This window comes from Cololabis saira, chromosome 5 (assembly GCF_033807715.1).
Source record: "Cololabis saira isolate AMF1-May2022 chromosome 5, fColSai1.1, whole genome shotgun sequence".
Classification (NCBI taxonomy): domain Eukaryota; kingdom Metazoa; phylum Chordata; class Actinopteri; order Beloniformes; family Belonidae; genus Cololabis; species Cololabis saira.
Genome location: NC_084591.1, coordinates 41,247,508 through 41,267,787, shown reverse-complemented (window position 1 = coordinate 41,267,787; position 20,280 = coordinate 41,247,508). Strand labels below are relative to the sequence as shown.

General features: G+C 41.8%; 1 protein-coding gene across 1 annotated transcript; it reads left to right on the top strand.

The window, feature by feature from the left end:
- The first annotated feature begins 621 nt into the window (after nt 1–621).
- LOC133444391 (ras association domain-containing protein 8) lies at nt 622–20,059 on the top strand. The gene is made up of 6 exons (XM_061722148.1): nt 622–934; nt 7,248–7,443; nt 11,840–12,642; nt 13,544–13,741; nt 14,616–14,760; nt 18,528–20,059. Exons 2-6 carry the CDS (start codon nt 7,341–7,343, stop codon nt 18,647–18,649), a joined length of 1,371 nt encoding a protein of 456 aa, XP_061578132.1. The 5' UTR covers nt 622–934; nt 7,248–7,340; the 3' UTR covers nt 18,650–20,059.
- Nucleotides 20,060–20,280: the final 221 nt, after the last annotated feature.

Genomic DNA, 20,280 nt, shown 5'->3' with positions numbered 1-20,280 from the left:
AGATTTTTTTTTCTTTTTACTAAAATGAGACATTTTAACTAGAAATAAGACAAATATTCTTGTTAGGATTTTGAGTTTTTGCAGTGATCCAATTTTACTCATCCTGTGAAGGACAGAGGCATATTGATAAGTTCAGAAAAGTGTTTTTTATTGTTGTGTTTTGATGTATTTGATGTAAGCCCAGTGGATATTTAAAGCTTACAGAAGGCTGCATTTAACTGCTGCTATGTCATTCCTGCTGTATTTCTGCAGGTGTTTTGGTCAGTGCTATTATTTGTAATATATTATATTATTTGTAACCAGCACAAATTATCTGTCCCCATATGATAAAATCCACCATCCCCCCTGATTTTCTTTTACAACTCGAGTACTGCATACTATTAAATAATATCCATATGTTTACAGAAAGAGCAAGCTACATACTCAGTCTCAGTGAAAGCCTTCTTCCCATCTAAATGTTTTCTATAGGTCGGTGTGGACGTCTTACTGAGGGGAAAGTGTGTTTTAATCTGCAGGGTGAGGAGTCCTGCACGTCAAAGTTGAAGCTCCCTCTCCTCTGCAGCTTTAAACAGTCCACAATGCTTTGCGGTGTCCCAGTTCCGACCGTGTATTTACCAGCAGGAATGAAACAGAGCGGAGGAGACGCGCATTTTCCGCAGCGCTGCTGCTGACTCCGCACGCGTCCAGCGCGCAAACTTTCACACAGCGGTTTCCCCCGTGACTTGGCTGTTTTTTTGTTGTTGTAGTTTTTTTTACCAGGCATCCGACAGCCTTGTGTAGTGTTGTTTTTTTTCGACGCTACTTTGGAGCAGAGACTGAGTGGAAGTGGTCTGCCGAGGAGTCGCGGAGCAGCGGATCCTGCTGCGGAATCCTCGCAGTTTCTCCGTGTTTTCTGCCCAAACTTCCCCCGGAGAGGGCCCGCTGGGCTGTGGAGGTAAGAGACAAACATCTGTGCACATCCAGCCGAGGCCGAGGTAACGGGGACATGTCTGTGCCACTTCTCTGAACCCTCTCTGCAGCCCTTTAACGCCATCCCCCCCTCCTGCGTCCTCCGCCGCGGAGATTTCTACAAAGATGCGTTATTATTGTTACAGCTGCGCAAAGAAGTCACGTCTGCACTCATTTCAATTTCTGTCCCCTTTTTCGTAAAAAAAAAATCTACATGCAAGTCAGTGTTCTCGGTTTGTGTTTTCATTTCGGGGTGTTTTGCTGAGTGCTCTGCAGAACATTTACCTAAATTGTTACCTTGCACATTGTGACACCGCTGATTATCACCAGCTGCAGGAGCATCATCTGCAAACGTGTCGACCTGCATCTCTCTGGTGAGTCTTTCCAGCACTGCTCACATATGAGTTACAGTTTCTTCTGCTCAAGTCCCCCCTTTGTGCAACCTGTGGAGCTGTTGCACTCGGACAAAATGGTTTATGCACTTGAAGAAGTTTGCTTGAGTTCAGGAATTTAGCTTGTAATTTGGTGGTCTTTCCTGGGATCATTTGTGCATGGGTGCAGATCCCGGGGGGACGGGGGGGACATGTCCCCCCCCCAATAAAAATACCCTAAATTATTCAAAATTAAACAAATGTATTTTCAGACTTAAAGGTTGAATATGTAGAATATTTATTAAAAATATATTTCTAAAAAAATAATACATCCACGGTCGGTGCCTTTTGAGGTGTACAGAATGAAAGCAATGTCCTTTTTTTTTTTAAGAACTGTTTACCACCATAACTGTGTAAAAACATGATCAGTTAGTTTAAACAACTTGTTTAGGGCTCCATATTTCATCCATATATCAAATGATCGTGCATAAAGTAGTCCCATAGGATAAAAGGAAGATGGTGAGAAGAATTTGAGATGAGATTGAGATGAGTATACACTACATGCCCCAAACCCTTAAAATTATGATTTACGAATATAACAAGTAAGCAGTGACACACACTGTTGGCTGTTTAGGACAAATAAACAAGAAAGGTAAGCACAATAAATGATTCCCTGTGTAGTATTTTTTGCAAGCTTTTACCAATTTATGGCATGGTATGAGTTGCATATTGGCAAAAAAAATTTAAATTAAAATCACGTTGGTGTCCCCCCCAATCCTGACATCGGATCTGCACCCCTGCATTTGTGTAATACCACCATGGAGGAGACTCTGAAAACAACCACCTAAGGACAAGGAAATGGATTAATATGTGACTCCTTTTTGTTTTGTGATTTTCAGGCAGCCCCTCCTGCAGACCGTAGGTGCTTATGTGCAAGAGCACGAGTGAGGACCAGATGATGTTTTACAAACCACAGTAACATGTATAAATTGGCCGGATGCCTCTTGCAGTCCTGTTGTGTTGCTGCAGGAGCCCGCTGCTGCCTGCCCCTGCTGGCTCTTCAAAGCTGGCTAGTGAGCAGCGAATATGGCAAGGGAACAAAGGCGGCATTATTGCTGGATGAACGTGCCGTCCAGATGTTTGGGATTCTGCCAGCACTGACCTCCCAAAATGGGGGAGGCTGCTTCGGCTGCTAAATGTTTAATATCGACCAAGTAGAGAACCTGGGGAGTCTGCAGCTCCAGGGTGAAAGGTGGAGGGGCGGGGGGGCACCCGAGCCAACAGGAGCCCCGGCTGTTGTTTGTAGTGTGGTTGGATGTGGGTTTAATTCCTAACACACCAGTGTTGAGAGTAGGGATGGGCGGTATGGACTAAAAAATGTATCACGATTATTTCTGGCATTTATCCCGATAACGATAAAAATTACGATTTAAAAAAAAAAAATAAATAAATAAAAAATTCAACTCCACCTTTTTAACTATGAATCTATCTCGCTCTCAGATCCGCCATGTTTGTCATCAACGGGAATCTTTCTTTCTTTCTTTCTTTCTTTCTTTCTTTTTTCCCTTCCTTCCTCCTTTCCTCCTGCTCTTTCCTTCCTTCTTCCCTTCCTCTTTTCTCCCTTCCTTCCTCCTTGTTTTCTCCCTTCCTTCTCCCCTTTTTTCCCCTTCCTTCCTTCATTCCTTCTTTCCTCCTGCTCTCTCCTTCCTTCCTTCCTTCCTACCTTCCTTCCAAAAATCAGCTTTACACGAAAACGTCATCAACGGGAATTTATCGTTTTTACCGCGACATGACAAATTCTTATCGTGAGGAATTTTTTTGACGGCATATCGTGAACGGTAAAATATCGCCCATTCCTAGTTGAGAGTTTAGCAATATTCCCTTGAGGGTGTTACTTATCGTCTTTAAGTTTGATTTTGGTGTTTTTGAGCGGTGTGCCATTGGAAACTTTCTCAATTTCCAAAAGCACAAAAATTATGGAATGCAATATGTTAATTCTGACTTTTGTGGTGACAAAACATCAAGTTTCATTGTCCTTTGAAACAAACTGGTTTGACGTTTTTCATTTGGGCAGAATGTCACACTTAAAATCGAATGCACTCTGAAGCGCCATTGCATACCTTACACTTGTTGCATAGCGGCCGGTATCTCTGAGCAGGGACGGACCCATAGCATTCTTATCTCACAGTCACGGCCAGTTGCTTTCTCACAGCCCAGGAATGCATCCTCTGGTTGTTATCTCTTCCCACTCTGTAGGATCAAGGTCTGTCTCTGGTCTTTACCATGCTCTGTGATGTTTACACTCAGAAGATTTGTACACATGCTAGACCGGTACATATGCTGTGTGGACATCTCTTTTATTTTTTGAATTACTTAACATTCAACCAGAAACTCTTATCTTCCAAACTGATTTAAGTCCAGAGATTAGATTAGTTTCTGTAGTCACAGAATGACCAGGGAAACTGAAAGGAAGGGGCGTGAATTAAAAGAATTCAGCAGCTTTTTCCAACCCCAACACCACCGGTCCCTCCACAATAAAGCAGCATCTGTCTCTGGATGCTCAGAGATCTATTTCACAACAGCTCTGTTGCAAATTACAGCAGAGTATATTGCTAGTAATTACATGCTACTCTACAGGGAGCGTAGTTTGAGTTAAAGTTTGTGAACTAACATGCAAGAGGGTTTATTTTTCTCCTTCCAGTCTAAAAGACGCATCCATTGGTCTTTAATTATCAGCAGCATGAGGAAATTCTGAACATTGGCAAGCTTTTGATTACAAATTACTTTTAATACATGTCTTGGATAAGACTTCCTTTTAAAAATGACAACGTAGAAACTTTACAATTCATTTAATTTCTGTGTTTTCTACCTTGGTTCCCTTACTTCCCTCGGAATTTCTCATCAGTCGACTTCAGCCAAGCTTTTATGTAATGAATCCCCATTTTGTTTTATTTCTTTTTTTTTTTTCAATATCTTTTTATTTCACAAAAGAAAGGCAATCACAAACATCCTAAATAACAGTAGGTCTTTACTATTTTCTTTTGTGCACACAAGCGAAATCTCGCCTACAACCCACCCCTCCCACCACCACCCCAAAAAAACACAAAAACATACACACGAAATAAATAAAAAATAAATAAACTGTAAAAAAAAAAAAAAAAAAAAAAAAAAGAGTAACAGTAGGGGCATCAAAACTCAAATACCTACAGATACATAGGTTACATAAAGTAAATGACAACAATAAAACAGCAATCAGCGTATGATGAAGTTTACAATGAATGAAACTCTAAGCCAGAAAATAATGGGAACCAAAATTCTTGAAAAAGATGGCCACGGTTATATTTTTCCAATGTTAGCTTTTCTAATGGTAGAAATGCTGTGATTTGGTCAATGAAAGTCTTAAAAGATGGAGGGGAATCGTTCTTCCAAAATAAAAGTATACATTTTTTTTGCAAAGTAAGTTATCAAAATTAATATCCTGCATTTTTTGTTATGTAGTTGTTTTTATTTCTGATACCCTCTCGTTCAGCATTTTACTAAACTACACCATACACAGTTCAGTTTGTGATGCCTGGCAGCTTCTAAATCCCCTAAATGTGTGCTGCGATGGCACATGGTCTTTCAGCGTTTTCTATAAGGCGTACTGAGGTACATTGACTGTGTTGAGACACCCGCAGCAGCATATGGTGGAATGTTTACACCAGCAGTCTGTCGGAGCGTTTCCCCTGCCAGCTCGATGTGCTCCTGTAGGTCTGGAGGGTTGTTGTCAGCAGCCGGGTCGGCAGGCTGTTCAGGGCTGCTCGCACACTTCGCCGCTCTGGGAAAGATGCATCTCCAGTCCATGTGGCTCAACGACCGCACTGAAGTCGGATTGGATTTGGGGTTTTTTGCACGAGTTTATCATCTCAGCTGAGTTTCATTAGAAGTCACAGAAATCCAATTGCTCCTCATGAAATGCCTCTCTGGCACAGGGCGAGCTGCACAAATCAGGAGGTGGGCAATCCCCCAGGCTGTGGGTTTGACGGGCCAAAGGAAGGGAGCTGGCAGAGCTCAGGATGGCACTCTGCCCGTCACCGCTGTGTCTGTAGCATCAGTTGGGCTTTCCGGGTTGATGTTAACGAATGCAAATGCGACAGCCTGGACCAAAGCAAGTGACATTTGGAAACGCCCCACCGAGACACCCTGAGCCTTTTTCTAATGCCAGTGCAACATGAAGCCCCCTACGCAATGGTCTTGAGAAATCCCTCAGCTCAGCCTCGCATGCCAGTGGTTTTAAAGTTGCCTTAAGACTAATAGCTGATCTGATTTGTGTTGCTTCATGTCAGGATGAACAATTTATTACTTTTTTTGACCATCCCGTTGAAGGGGGTTGAGCAGAATGGTATCGATGTTTTGGGACTCTGCATAAAGACTCTGTGTGTGACTATCCCAGTTCCTCTCCATCCTTAAGCCCTTCACTGCCATTTAAGGGCAGCCTGAAAGGGGGACAAAAGCGCTTTCTAAACCAGCTGCGAGCGTGCCAAGAATAGAGCGAGCAGGAAACCAACAAAGGTGACACACCATCTGCAAATGTGAAGTGTGGCCCGGGACTTTGTACTATTTGCAGAATGATAACTTTAACAGTTGAAGAATTGGCTCTTTTGTGTAACACTCCGTTTTCTGTAATTAAGTAAATATTTCTCCCAACATGATTTCAGCATCTCCATTTTCCTGATTAGTGTCTTGACTAAAATCGAGCTGAGGGACAGAATGGCGCGGAGGACTTTGTGAATGTGGATGGGGAATGCGTGCCCCAATGGAGGTGTAATTACTGGGGGGGTTGGAGAACAATAGCGGCTTTTGACCTAAAGGAGAAGGTGGCTTGAAGGTTAGATTCATGCAGGGTGATAGAAATCATCTGGTTTTTAGTTTGGTCCTGTTGACTGTCCTTCAAGAACATTTTCAAGTATCCCTTCATCAGGGCGAGGGCTTCGTTTCTCTCAGTACTTATCCACATGTTAATGTAGGGCTGTGCGATTAATCGATTTTAAATCTAAATCGGATTTATTAATCAAGTTAAAGTTAAAAAAAGGAAAATCGGAAAGTCGATTTTCCTTTTTTGCATCTGGCTGCATTACAGACAGAGCTCGTCTAGTCATCTTTGTTTGGTCAAGAAAATTGTAAATGTCACTTTACTAAACTCAAGGACGATTTACAGTAGCTTTCAATTGCACTTCATTCCCAATAGGGAAATGTGTTTGCTATTTTTCTTTAAAAGTAAAGATAAAATATTTGAAACAATTTATTCCATTGTCTTTTGTAGTTTTACCAAAAAAAATCAAAATCGGGTTTTCAGAGAAAAAAATCAGGATTTTATTTTTGTCCAAAATCGCCCAGCCCTATGTTAATGTGAGTAAACAGTTTTTGTTTTCACATTAAGTTGTTGCTGAATCTTTAAATTCTGTCAGTAGGCTACGATGGAAATGTAGAAGCTAATGTAAAAAAAAACAGACCTATTCCGTTCCCTTATGTGATGAATCCTCGGGCTTTCCCCACATGTTCGCCCCCTCTTTGTTTCGTGTGTCATTTCTTAGTAGCTGAGTTCATCTTAATGCCGTCACTGCTTCCATCTAATTCCAAGCACAAAAGCAGGAACTGGGTTTAGAAAAGTCTGATGGCAGATTCTTCCTGTAACCCCAACAGACACGACAGCCCTCGTCACAGAGGACTAAAACACTGTTAGGGGCGGGCGGTACCGGCACGCCTGGAGTCCTTTCTGAACTTTTATCTTTTTAAGTTAGCGCTATGAGCCTGACTCCCCCTATATTTTTTTGATTACTTGTCTGACATTAACACGGTTGAATGAAGATCCTAGGATCTTTGCAGCTCTGGCCTTGAGCACATCCTGACTAACTGCTTCCTGTTTTTTTTCCCTGGTTTCCTCCACAGTGAACTAGCCGCTGGGGTTTGGGCTGCCCTGCGTCACTGCAGCCTTCAATAATGTTGGGGCTAACGTCCCGGCCCCTTCACTTCTGACCCAACATGGAGCTGAAAGTGTGGGTGGATGGAGTCCAGAGAGTGGTGTGTGGAGTCACCGAGGCAACCACCTGCCAGGAAGTAGTCATCGCTTTGGCCCAGGCAATAGGTAAATATTCAATTCAATTCAGTTTATTTGGGAAGGGACAGTGTACATTCATATACATTTAGAATTAAAAATGCAAATGCACCCAATTTTAGCTACAGAGCTAGTTTCCATTGGCAGTCCCCCGGCTTAAAATATAAAAGAAAGACAAGTTAAACAACAAGTTAGAACAAATACAAATATAGCGTGCAAAAAGTTTCTGTTCTTGTTATTTTGCTTCTATTTAAGATAGAAGGAACAGGAGAACAACCTGACACATCAATCTTACTAACACGATCTTAGACATTTACATATATTGCAATAGTGAATACATTACACACATTTCACATTTAGCAGTTAAAAGTTTAGGCGGTAAAGTGCCAGAGCAAATTAAAGTGCTGGTTACGATTAAAGTGCTGAGGGTTTAAAGTTAAAGTGCTATAGTGGGGGAAAGACAAGGAGGATGGGAGGAGAGGGGAGAGTGAAGATGGAATGGGCTGCAGCAATGCAAAACCAGATCACATGTATTGTTCAGTTGTGGAATTTAAGGTTTTATGCCAGTTGTAGAGTAAACAGATTGTGGAGATGGGGCCGGAAGGAGAAGAGAAAGGAAAAAAAAAAAAAAAGGGACATGAAGTACAACATAACTGGGGAGGGGTGAGGGTAAAAAAAAAAGGAAAAAGTAAGAAGAAGTAGATAATTACTAGTCAGCTGAGTAATCATTTACATAAAAAAAATAGCAAACCAAGAGGTGATGGCATGAAGCATCACCTCTTGTTTACAATCAGATTGTCAGTGTTTAAATAAAGTGGCAAAGTGCATTATTAACACTATGATGTTATTATGCAGTAAAGTGACAAGGTGACAAATGAATCTTTACCGAGGGTCATGGTTACAGTCCTGTTTACTTAATGGCCATTTCTTTAAGCTGTTCTTGAATGTGGCAAATGTGTTGCAGTCCCTTACTACGATTCCTCCTTTCCACTTAAAAAAACAACAATCCAGGCTGTTCTGTAACTGTAAGGAACCTTAAACTATCAGAAAATGATATCCTATAACTGTGTTGATATGAGATGGGCTACATCAACATCCTGGTATAACTTGATGCAGGAAACATCCCGTTATAGCTGCTTATCTCTCTTGTCTCGGACAAGCAGAACAGCGGGGATTGATAGTTTGATTGACATTGAAGCATCCTCATCAGGTGCATTGCTCTGCATTCACCCACCCACAACAACAATCTGTGTTGAAATCTTCCTAAAATGTCAAGCTGACTTATAAAGTGAGAATAAGTGTGGCTGAAGCCAACAGGCCCCGTCTCTCCTGCCTACATGGAGCTCCTGCTGAGAGAGAGAGTGGCTCATAATCAGGGACTATATTGGTTCTTTCTTGGATTTGCTGCCTGCTTTCCCATATGGTTCCTCCAGGAGGAGGGGGTGCTTGAGCATGCTGTATTGACATCAGTCCCCGCGAGGAGTGGGGGAGGGAGGAGGGAAAGTCTGACTCATCGCTAAGTGCTCTGCCAAACTGTGAAAGCAGCACTTCTCTCCGAGCCCCCTCCTCAGTCTTTGGAAACCCAACACGTTTGCACAGCTATGCGTATGTGTCGAGCTGTCGAGGCACTTATGTGATATTTAGTCATCTATTTTTATCAAAGATACATTATTGTGTGTCTGTGACGAGAGATCAATATTAACTTGGTGCTTGATGTTTGAGAAGCAGTTTTAACCCAACTCTAGAAATGTATAGAGGTTTGGTCTAAACACCGTGAGGCAGTTATTTTTCTTTTTGTTTGTGTGCAATTTCTGCATTTAAAAGGAAAAAAAATATCTTGGAAAATAAGTTTAATAGGCAGATTTGTCATGTTTATTTGTAGTGATGCACCGAATGTTCGGTAACCGAAATTGTTTGGCCGAAAATAGCAAAAAAACACTTTCGGTGTTCGGTGGATTAAGTGGGGAAAAAACGAACAATTAATAACGGCATGTTTAGATGACGCAATCAAACAGCGAACAGCGTGGAGTAAGGGGTGTGCGGTGTTAAACGCAGCAAACATGTCAGCATGTCAGATCATTACTTGGATGTGGAGAAAAAGCAGAGGACACGAGAAATGATCCAGGCTGAGTTGGATTTGGGAAACCGCTTGGTGATGGAGACGGTCACGGGACGCACCGCGCAGAGGAAAGGGCCCGTACTACCGATGCGGTGGAGAACCCTCACTGTCTGATATGTTTGACGAGATTCTCCAATTATTATACAAGGCTTCAAATTGCAGAGATCAGCCCCGCCCAACCGCGACCCGATTAACTGGATTTGAACGGGAGAAAATGAAAAAGGATTATGAGAAAAAATACAATAGGTACAGTAAGAAAAATTGTGACTGGTGGGTATTTCAGTGCACATTTATTTGATTTATGCAATGGTGAAAAAATTGGCAAAATAAATGGAAAAACTGCGAAGAACCATTGTTCGGTATTATTCTGTATTCGGCAGGGCCGGGCGATATATTGAGATTTTAATATATATCGATATATTTTCAAACGCGATATGGGTTGCATTATTATTTAGCATGCAAAGACCCAGTTTAGTTTAATTAGAAAATGTCTTGTTTTATTTAATTGGAAATATAACTTACTGTATGTTTGCAAGTGCTGATTTGCTGATTTTTATTTATTTTTTTTCAGAGATAAAACTTTATATTTTATTATATTTTTTAAAACTTTTTTCAACTTATTTTACAGAGTTTTGCACTTTATTCATTCATTTTTGGTTTAATAAGAGCAAAGTTTGCACTTAAAGCCCAATGGGGCAAATGTTCAATAAAAAAACAGCATATTTGAAATCATTTCTTTGCCTTTTGTCAATTCACAAAATAATCGTAACGGAAAATCGGATTTTGAGAGGCAAAATAAATGGAAAAACTGCGAAGAACCATTGTTCGGTATTATTCTGTATTCGGCAGGGCCGGGCGATATATCGAGATTTTCATATATATCGATATATTTTCAAACGCGATATGGTACGAGACAATATCGTTTATATCGATATAGCTTATTTTGCGACAAATTGACTGTACATCAACGCTGACCCCTTGCGCTGGCAAAAAAGTACCTTTTGGCACTTTTGCACTAGGACTTACTTGGCCCGACTCGGCTCGGCGTGGCTTTACACGTGTGTTTTCGCACTGCCAGGGGAGAAGTGGGCGGGTTGGGGTGAAGCGGCTGTGACGTACTCGATTGCGCAACCGCTTTGTTCATGTCGGCGCTGATGAGAAATCAGCTGGAGCCGCGAGCGGCTGAGAAAAAAACAGCCCATCTAAATCCCTTTTTTAATTCTCTCGTCAGTCACCAGGTTTATGAACATCTGCACCTCAGAGTTGGATCACCAAACAGACGTTTTTGCTGTATAATGAAATCGCCGCGAGTCGCCTCGCTCTGACTCCCGCTTCCTGATTCAAACGTTTGACGGCCCCGCCCCCCGACCAATCAGAGGCGCGAAGGGTGGTGACGTCAGAAATAGTCCCGGCTCAGCCCGCTATAGAACCTCACTGAAATGGTTACAGAAAAAGGTATCGGCTTGGAGCGGCTCTACACGTCTCAGCCCTAATGCAAAAGCGCAAAACGGGTAGAACCGAGCTGAGGTGATACTAGTGCAAAAGGGGCATTTGTGTGCTGAAACCTGACAGTGTTGACAGGTTAGTTTTCCTAGTACAAAATCTGTAAAATGTACAGTAGTTGACTTGTAATTATTTGAGATTTGCTCAAAGAGATGCAATATATGTTTACATGTTTAATTTGAGATTTGAACAAATGTTTTTTTATTTGCACAACTGTCAACCTCAGTGGAAAAGTCTGCCTGTTACTCTATACATTGTATTAATTGCACAGTGTATTTTAATTTGTTATGCAGGAAAGGGATATTTGTTTTATTTTATTCAAGAAGCATTTTTATTCTATATATGCAGGCAGTTTATTTTTATTTCATTTGTTTTATACATCTTGATATTGTGCAGACCTCTGTTAATAAAGGAACCTGTGTGACATTTGGCACGAGGCTTTGTATTAAAACTGACTGTTTTTTTAAGGGTTTGCCTCAGAAAAAAATGATGCTAACAGAGATGCTAACAGAGATGCTATGCTATAATGCTTTGGGGGAAACCCCAAGAAAAAATATCGCTATATATCGAGTATCGCCATTCAGCTAGAAAATATCCAGATATGACTTTTGGTCCATATCACCCAGCCCTAGTATTCGGCCAAATGTCTATTATTTTCGGTTTCGGTCACAGATTTTCATTTCGGTGCATCACTATTTATTTGCTCACTGTGATCAATATTTCTTAAGCTCAAGATACCTTAAAGTTAAAATACTTAGCTGTGTTCTTTGTTATTGATGAATCTGCATGTGTTGTTGTTTCCAGGTCGTACAGGGAGATACACTCTGGTAGAAAAATGGCGGGACACGGAGCGTCACCTAGCGCCTCACGAGAGCCCCGTGGCGTCCCTGAACACCTGGGGCCAGTACGCGGGTGACGTCCAGCTGATTCTGCACCGCACGGGCCCGTCTCTGACGGAACGGCCGCCCTCAGAGGGCCCCCCCCTCAGAGTGCCTGAGCGGGGGCTGCATCGACAGAGTCTCCCTCCTCTCGCCAAGCTTCGTCATCCTCACGATCACTCCCTTCACCGCCGCGAACCCCGACGCAAGTCTCTCACGTTCACAGGCGCCCCCCGAGGCCTGAGGGAGATACTGAGCGGAGGCCGACTCGGCGACACCGAGGGCAAGCGGAGACTCCTCCTTGGAAATGGTGGGAATCACCTTCGCGGGGGTCCGGTCATCGGGGCCTCTTCCCCCGGCCTGTGGGCCTATCGGATGGAAGATCTAGTCAGACTGGTCGGCCTACAAAGAGAGACTCTGAATGTGCTGGAGAAGAAGCTGGACGCCTACGAGGCCGAGCTGCGCGTCTGGGTGAAAGCTCAAGGGAGCCGAGGTGGAGGGTGCAACGTAGAGCTGCTGGGGGGAGGCGGGGGCTTGATGGAGGAGATCCTGAGGCTGGAGAAGCACCTGAGGAAGAATGAGGTGGAAATGGAGGAGGAAGAGTTTTGGGCCACTGAGATGCAGATTGAGCTAGAAAGTGAAAGACAGCTGGAGGAGAGGCTGCAGGAACTACGAGGACGCCTTAAGGGCTGTGAGATGGACATTGAAGATAAGCTGGCTATGGTACAGGTGGGAGATATTCACTGACCTTTTTAGCAAAATGTTTTTTGTTGGGTTTTAGGGCTGTTCGATTAATCGATTTTAAATGGTAATCGCGATTATGTAATTAGAACGATGTTAAAACGTGAAACTCGTAAAATCGTTTTTATTTTTTTACCTTGTCTGCACACATATTAATGATTGATACCATATTAATGATTGATGGAAATACCTCTCAATACCTGCGACAAGTGCCCCATCGGAGAGGCTCTTTAGTGTAGGAGGGGGCGTTGTAACCATGGTGATATACTAACATGCCACCGGGCATCCCTCCAGCCAGATGCGCTAGACCGGCTCGTGTTCCTTGCAAAAAACTTGCAAATGTGAATAGCAAATGTAATGACTGACATTACACACCTCTACCTCCTTCATGGGTTGCATTATTATTTAGCATGCAAAGACCCAGTTTAGTTTAATTAGAAAATGTCTTGTTTTATATAATTGGAAATATAACTTACTGTATGTTTGCAAGTGGTGATTTGCTGATTTTTTTTTTTTTTTTTTTTTTTTTTCAGAGATAAAACTTTATATTTTATTATATTTTTTAAAACTTTTTTCAACTTATTTTACAGAGTTTTGCACTTTATTCATTCATTTTTGGTTTAATAAGAGCAAAGTTTGCACTTAAAGCCCAATGGGGCAAATGTTTAATAAAAAAACAGCATAGTTGAAATCATTTCTTTGCCTTTTGTCAATTTACAAAATAATCGTAATCGGATTTTGAGAGAAAAAAATCGGGATTTATTTTTGGGCAAAATCGAACAGCCCTATTGGGTTTATTGATTTATCTTTCACTTACGGTGGTATATTTTAGTGGATGGTTCCTTCTTTTTTTTTTTTTTCTCGACCCTTGACTTTGTTTTCCCACCAGGGCGTGGAAGCAGGCTTAGAGGAGGAGAAGCTGCAGAGAGAGCGGCAGGAGAACCAGTGGATCAGTGAGGCAGAGGCCCGTGCTCAGGTCCTCAGGGTCAAGTCAGAGTTGAAGACTCAAGAGAGACAAGCGGTCCAGCTGGAGAGCAGCTGCAGGGCTGTGGACAGATCACTCGGACAGAGCAGCAAGAAACTTGAGGTGAGTTATGGGAGTTGTACCTCTACAAAACCAAAAATGAAGCTGGTGGCTAGGGCTGTGCGATTAATCGATTTTAAATCTAAATCGAATTTATTAATCAAGACGATGTTTAAAAAAGGAAAATCGGAAAATGGATTTTCCTTTTTTGCAGCTGGCTGCATTACAGACAGAGCTCGTCTAGTCATGAAAATTGTAAATGTTGCCACTTTACTAAACTCAAGGAGGATTAACAGTATCTTTCAATTGCACTTCATTCCCAATAGGGAAATTTGTTTGCTATTTTTCTTTAAAAATAAAGATAAAATATTTGAAACAATTAATTCCATTGTCTTTTGTAGTTTTACCAAAAAAATCGAAATCGAAAATCTGGTTTTCAGAGAAAAAAATCTGGATTTTATTTTTGTCCAAAATCGCCCAGCCCTACTGGTGGCCATGATTTTATGCATCCTGAAGAATCATATCCTCTGTTATTTTGATGAAAAAAAAGGGGCGGTCATTATATGCTTGAGTGTATACTGCATATTTAGGTGTCTGAGATAACTCAACTCAACTGTCGGCACCTACTGCACATCCAGATCAGAGTAGATCGTTCATTCTCCACCCAACCTCAGAAGTGACTTGCGCTTAGCTGTGAGAGCACGTTTGAAAAGAGACGTATCACGCAGGAGAGAGAGAAGTGGAGCGGATCAGGTCACTGCCTCCTGAAACCAGCTGCTACGAACATGGCTGTAAAAACGTGGCTGAGGGCTGTTATTTGAACCGGATCCCCGTAGTGTTTTGACCAAAGAATGTCATAGCAGTTTCATTAAAAGGCCTCAAAGACTGGTGTCAACTTATGGGGGGAAAAAAACAACATGACGTGTCTCCTTTAAAGGACATGCAACACGACCTGGAGCAGCTGACCAAGGAGCTGAGGCAAGTGAACCTCCAGCAGTTCATCAAGCAGACTGGAACCAAGGTCACGGTGCTGCCCGCTGAACCCAGCGAGGACGACGGCACCAGCAACAGCCATGCTGCAGGTCATTAAAGATAATTGCTTTTTTTCTTTTCTCTAAACATTGAATGAACAGATATTTTGTTGTCTAGACAAAGGGGGGGGGGGGGTTACTTGAATTCCAGTTGTTTGCAAATGTGGCTGACTGATTTCCCTTATGTTGACAGCTCGGAGAAATCTGATCTGGTTCAAGACAGAACACCTTATGAGTTTGTGCTAGTTCCCCTGTGCATTAGTAGTCCTTCTCTCCACCAAGGCACTTATTATTTTGAAGGCTCGTGTCTTGACAGCCTGCTGAGAGTAAATGACTCAGTTCTGTATTCGAGTGTGTATGTGTGTGTGTGAGTTTGTGATAGAGAAAATGAGGGGAAAATGGAAAGTAATGAAAAGCACATGCTGTACAGTCTTTCTCTTTAAGTGGCAGTTACAGGCTCCCTGCCAACAGCTGCCTGGGTAGACTGGGCCGACCCGAGTCATTCATTCACTCCCTTTCCCTCGTCTATCCCTCATCCTTCCATCTCGACCGTCACTCTGATGTGCTCAGCGGTTTTTCTGACGGGCTCCTTGGACCACATCTCTGTCATCACACGAGACACCAACAGAGAGCTGGCGCATAAGTGAAGAATCTGCTGCGGACCAATGCGGCCCAGATGGTTGTGTAGCACTGAAAACCGTTTGCATCGGACCCCCAACGGCTCCTATAACCTTGCAGGGGAAAAAGTTAAAAATTCATCTCAAATGAAGTTAAATGACCTAAATGTGTAATTCTACATAATTATAGATGTGTCTTTTTTCCTACTTGTACTGATGCTGGTGTCCTTTGAATCGTCTGACAGAGATAAAGTGGTCCAGCTCCTCTTCTTTCAACCACAGGCTCATCTCATTTGCCTAATTTCTACTTATTCTTCTTCCCCTCCCATCTTGCGCCCTGTGCCTGGGACCCAGAAATGAATCGAGGAAGATGTCTCACTTCTTAAAATGAACCCAGAATGAGAGAGGAGGCTGATTTTTGAGGAGTTTAAAACAAGGAAACACCAGTGGGTTCTTTTGTCCGTCTGCATCATGGGGGGGGCCTGTTCCCCTGCAGAACTCTGACTTGCAACGCACCTCGCTCGTGCCCCGTTTCCTCATATGTCATTTGCTTCTCTGCTTGTATACCTGGCAGGAGGAACTAACGCACAAAGGGCCCGATTTACTAAGATCCTAAATAAAGAGTACTAAATTGCGTGTGCACTGAAAAAGTTTGCGCGTACGGTTGTTGTGTGTTTTGCGGGTGATCAACTAAGATTGCGTGCGCAATTGATAACAGGTGCAAACCGCAGTATTTAAATGAGCGCGTCTTACGGTTTGCGGCGCAAACTTTGCGCCATGGAGAGTCTGGATGGAAAGCAGGATATAGTCGCAAGCGCAAAATGAAATTTGACGAGTTGGAGTTATAGAGATATTAGTGGAAGAGGCAAACTGTTGTATTCAGCACCCCTGCCGTGAAAAGCACCCCCTCGTATATTCAATGATAAGTAGACCAAGAAAAAAAACAACACACTGACACTTCAATATATTTATATATACACACTCACACAAACACATACTTAGGAGTTTATATTATATATATTTACAAATATTATGGAAGACAACACAGTAAGCAGGCTATTAATTAATGACATCAATAACCATTTACCCGTTTTTTTTTTTTTTTTTTTTACCCGAATCCATGAGCGCATTTAAACATGAATCATTAACACAAAACTGGACGCTAAACAGAACATGGACAACAGAACATGAACAGAACACGGAATGAGAATATAATTTTTGTCAGGCGAGGGGGTGCTTTTCACGGCAGGGTAGCTGAACACTGCACAACACCGGGGTATGACAACTGCAGAACAAGTATAGGCGCACAATGAGAAACACTTTTTTCTCCATGAAAACACGTGATTTATTTATTATCACAAATAAAAAAATGAATTTGCCTCCTGTGGCAACCTTTTGCTGAATAATACTCGATTTAACATTCAAATAAAATATTTCTCCTTTTGCATGTGGAGAATCCTCACCACAATAGTAATGCTGTGCAGATTAGCACCTTCCTTTCGAACGTATTAAATACAGACGCAAAAACTTTCAGGCTTGGTAAATCTCATTGCGGGTGGTAAATGGACCAATTTGCATCTTTCCCTCCCAGTATTTAGTGATTTCTGGCGGGTACGCCCCATATTGATTATTCATCAGGGCAAAAGTACTAAATGAATAGCGTGTGCTATTTTGCGCATTTGAGAGACGCAGTCCTCTTTGCACGCTGTTAGTAGATCAGCTGGCACTTTGGTTTGCGGGTGCTGTCAAGTTTGCACACGTTTTTACACACGCAAACCTTTAGTAAATCGGGCCCAAAGAGAGGAGTCAAGAACGTGCAACTTGGGAAATGAGTTGAGTGTTTTTGACTTCAGAGCTGCCTCCAAAGCAGCCACTTTAAGCGAGTGAAGGGAGACACTACTCCATTTTTATTTTTTTGTGCTTCATACAGGTGTACCTCCTTGAGAAATCAGTTTCTACAGCTCCAAGTTACCACGCAGACTGAAACGCAGTATTCTGTGTAACAGCATGCAGTATCTAGCCTGAGAGCTCAAACTAGCACACATTAAGCTAATAGCAGAAATACTTGATTGGTAGTTGGATTTTCAGACACTTTGATTTCCTGTACTTGTGCTTCAGCCTCAGACAGTTGGTACTTATCCGTCTTTTAGCACACGGTTTTCACTGATCATGTGATAAGACTGGGCCAGGTTGTTAGAAATCCCTCTGTGGATAGGAATTTAACACAACGGCCAGCTGACTGATCATTGTCAAGTCAAAGTCTCGTACTTCCTCTGTCACACAACAGCTCTTAAACCCTGAGCTTCAACTCCTGATTTTAGTTGTGTGCGTGTGTGTCTGGGGAAGGAAGTACTTAGTTGAAATCTCAGCTAAATTCTTTCCGTGTGGAGTTTGTATGTTCTTCGTGTGTGTCTGTGGGATTTCTCAGGAAACTCTGGCTTCATTTCAGTCTCAAAAAACACGGGTGTTGGATTGACTAGTGACTTGCAATCGCCTGGAGACTTGAGTGTGCACAGTTGTTTCTGTGCACACTCCCTGAAAAATATTGAATTCCCCGTATCTACCAACATAAATACAGGAACTCTTGTTAAAAAAGAAAATAGCTCTTATGAAATCTCTGTATATTGGATGTCATGTTTCTCTTTTCATTGAAGGATTTAGATGAGAGTTCACCTGTGGTGTAGTAATACTTCAAGAATGTTTTGGCTTTTTATATTGATTTAAATGCAAATCATTAAAATTGCTGTTACTGGAATATCTCTGCGGACAGTTTTTGTACTGAATTATAAGTTTGTCACTGTTTTTGAGCTTTGGTTATCAAATATAAAGGCAGTAACTAGGGGGTGATAACCTGCCAGTATAGTGGATGTGTGGCCATCGGGAGGGCGTTTGAGCCCTGCCAGAAAATGTACTGCATTGTCTGATTTTTCTGCACGGCTCAGGTCTGCCACCTGGTGGATACATGGCACACGTGCATTTGTGTGTGTGGTGGTGGGGGTGTTGTTTCGTCATTAGGACCTTGTTTGCTACAATTCAGATGTGGTTTGGGCCCTAATGTGGATTCTTAATAAAAAATAGTTCTCTAAACAGGTTTAAAAAGGAAATGCAAAAATCTGCAAGTATAAAAAATAATGCTGCTCATTTTACTTTTCAAGGTTCTCTCCTCAACATCTTGTGCATTTGCTTTTTTTTTTTTTCCAGACTTGGTTCCGATGACCGGCTCATTGAAGCGGCCTGTGTCGTCCCACCTCATGTCCAGTCACCTTCGTGTCCTCCACAGCTCTCTCAGCTCTGGTCTGAACCCAGAGGGGATCTATGTGTGATCCCAGAACTGATTTCTAAGTAAGTTGTCTAAGGATGCCTCTGTAGCACACAACTATGCATTTTTTTTTTTTTTTTTTTTGAAGGAACTCTTTAGTTTGAAGATATAGTGAAAAAACAATCGCTGAATGGAAGTCATGGAGCACTTGGTTGAAATGAGGAACGGTTTGAAGCCATGGCGTTAGACAAAAACCACTGCAACAGCGTCATGTCCAATGGTGCACAGTTACTCTCTTAAACACTTGGCTGTTGTGGACCTTCATAAGCATATCCACCTGGTGTACTTTCCTCTAACTTTATAACCTACTGAATGATTTGTATTGTTGTCTTTAGCATCTTGATTAAAACGTTTGCCTTTTGGACAGTATTCCTGGGAATCTTGCTGTGTGACTGCTATTTCTCAGCATTTTGGTTCTTAAGTGAAGGATCCTCTTGTGCTTGTAGTGAAACTGTGAACAATGTATTCCTGTGCTCTTGTTGTTCAAGTTAAATCTATGCACAAATGGTTAATAGTTTTGTTACTGAAGAATGTAACTCTCTGTACTTACCAAAATCATGGCTTACTGTAAATGTTTTAATATTTTTCCGCTTTATTTAGTGAGTTAGTATATTTTTATTACAACACAGTGCATATGCGGTTGCAGAGCTGCAGCCTCTCATTCCAGCAGTAGTGGCTGCAGATTTAAACAGTCCTCTCAAGCTGTTTTCATGTTGAGTAATGACTCCAGTATACTTTTGCTGAATGTAATGTGCTTGTTTTTTTTTCTTATGTATCGTATGGCCAAAGATTAGCACGTCTTGTAGCATGATTGTGTTGGCCATAAGTCAATGTGCAGCGTACATACAGTCCAGTAAATCAGCTCAGTTTATCTATAAAATGGTGGCTGTAATCATAGGACGGATAGCCTCTGCTACACCGCGTGTGAATCAGTGAATTTAGAATGGCTTGTGTGTTTGTCTGCATGCAAGATTTAACAAGGTCTGAAGCGCCTCGTAGACTGTAGATGGACTGTGTTAGTGGGAATGACTGTGATGCAGGAAGTGTGTGTGTGTGTGTGTGTGTGTGAGACACAATAGCCAAGTTATGAAGCCTCTAATGTTGTAGTTTAGCTGCTAAACACATGAAAGTGCCTTATATTCAGTCCACTAATGGAGTTGTCAAATAATGTACAGTAAAGATTTAGTGGGGCTTTTGAAAGAATTATCATATCCAATTCAGATCAAATGTCATTACTTATTTATACTTAACTGCAACAAATGACAATAAAACACAAACTTTTTGTCTTTTATTTTTTGTCTTTTTTTTTTTTCCTCTTTTGTACAAATGTCAAGGAACACTTCTGTTATCCTGTGCTTCTGGACTTTGCCACTGTATTATTGTTACCGTAACACTATGTGCTGTAAAATGTTCTAACATTTGATAAGAACTTGTTTTTGTTGTTTTTTTGTTATGCAACACGTGTGTGTGCTGTACATGTCGGATCAGTACTGTCACATAATCACTGTTTACAACTTCATACCTTCTAGAAAACTCTTTAAGATGTCAACTGTACATATCCTGTTTGTATTTTTTCTTGCCTTAATATACTGCACAGTGTTGGCAGGTGTGTACGGCTGTAACAGGCTGCTGTTA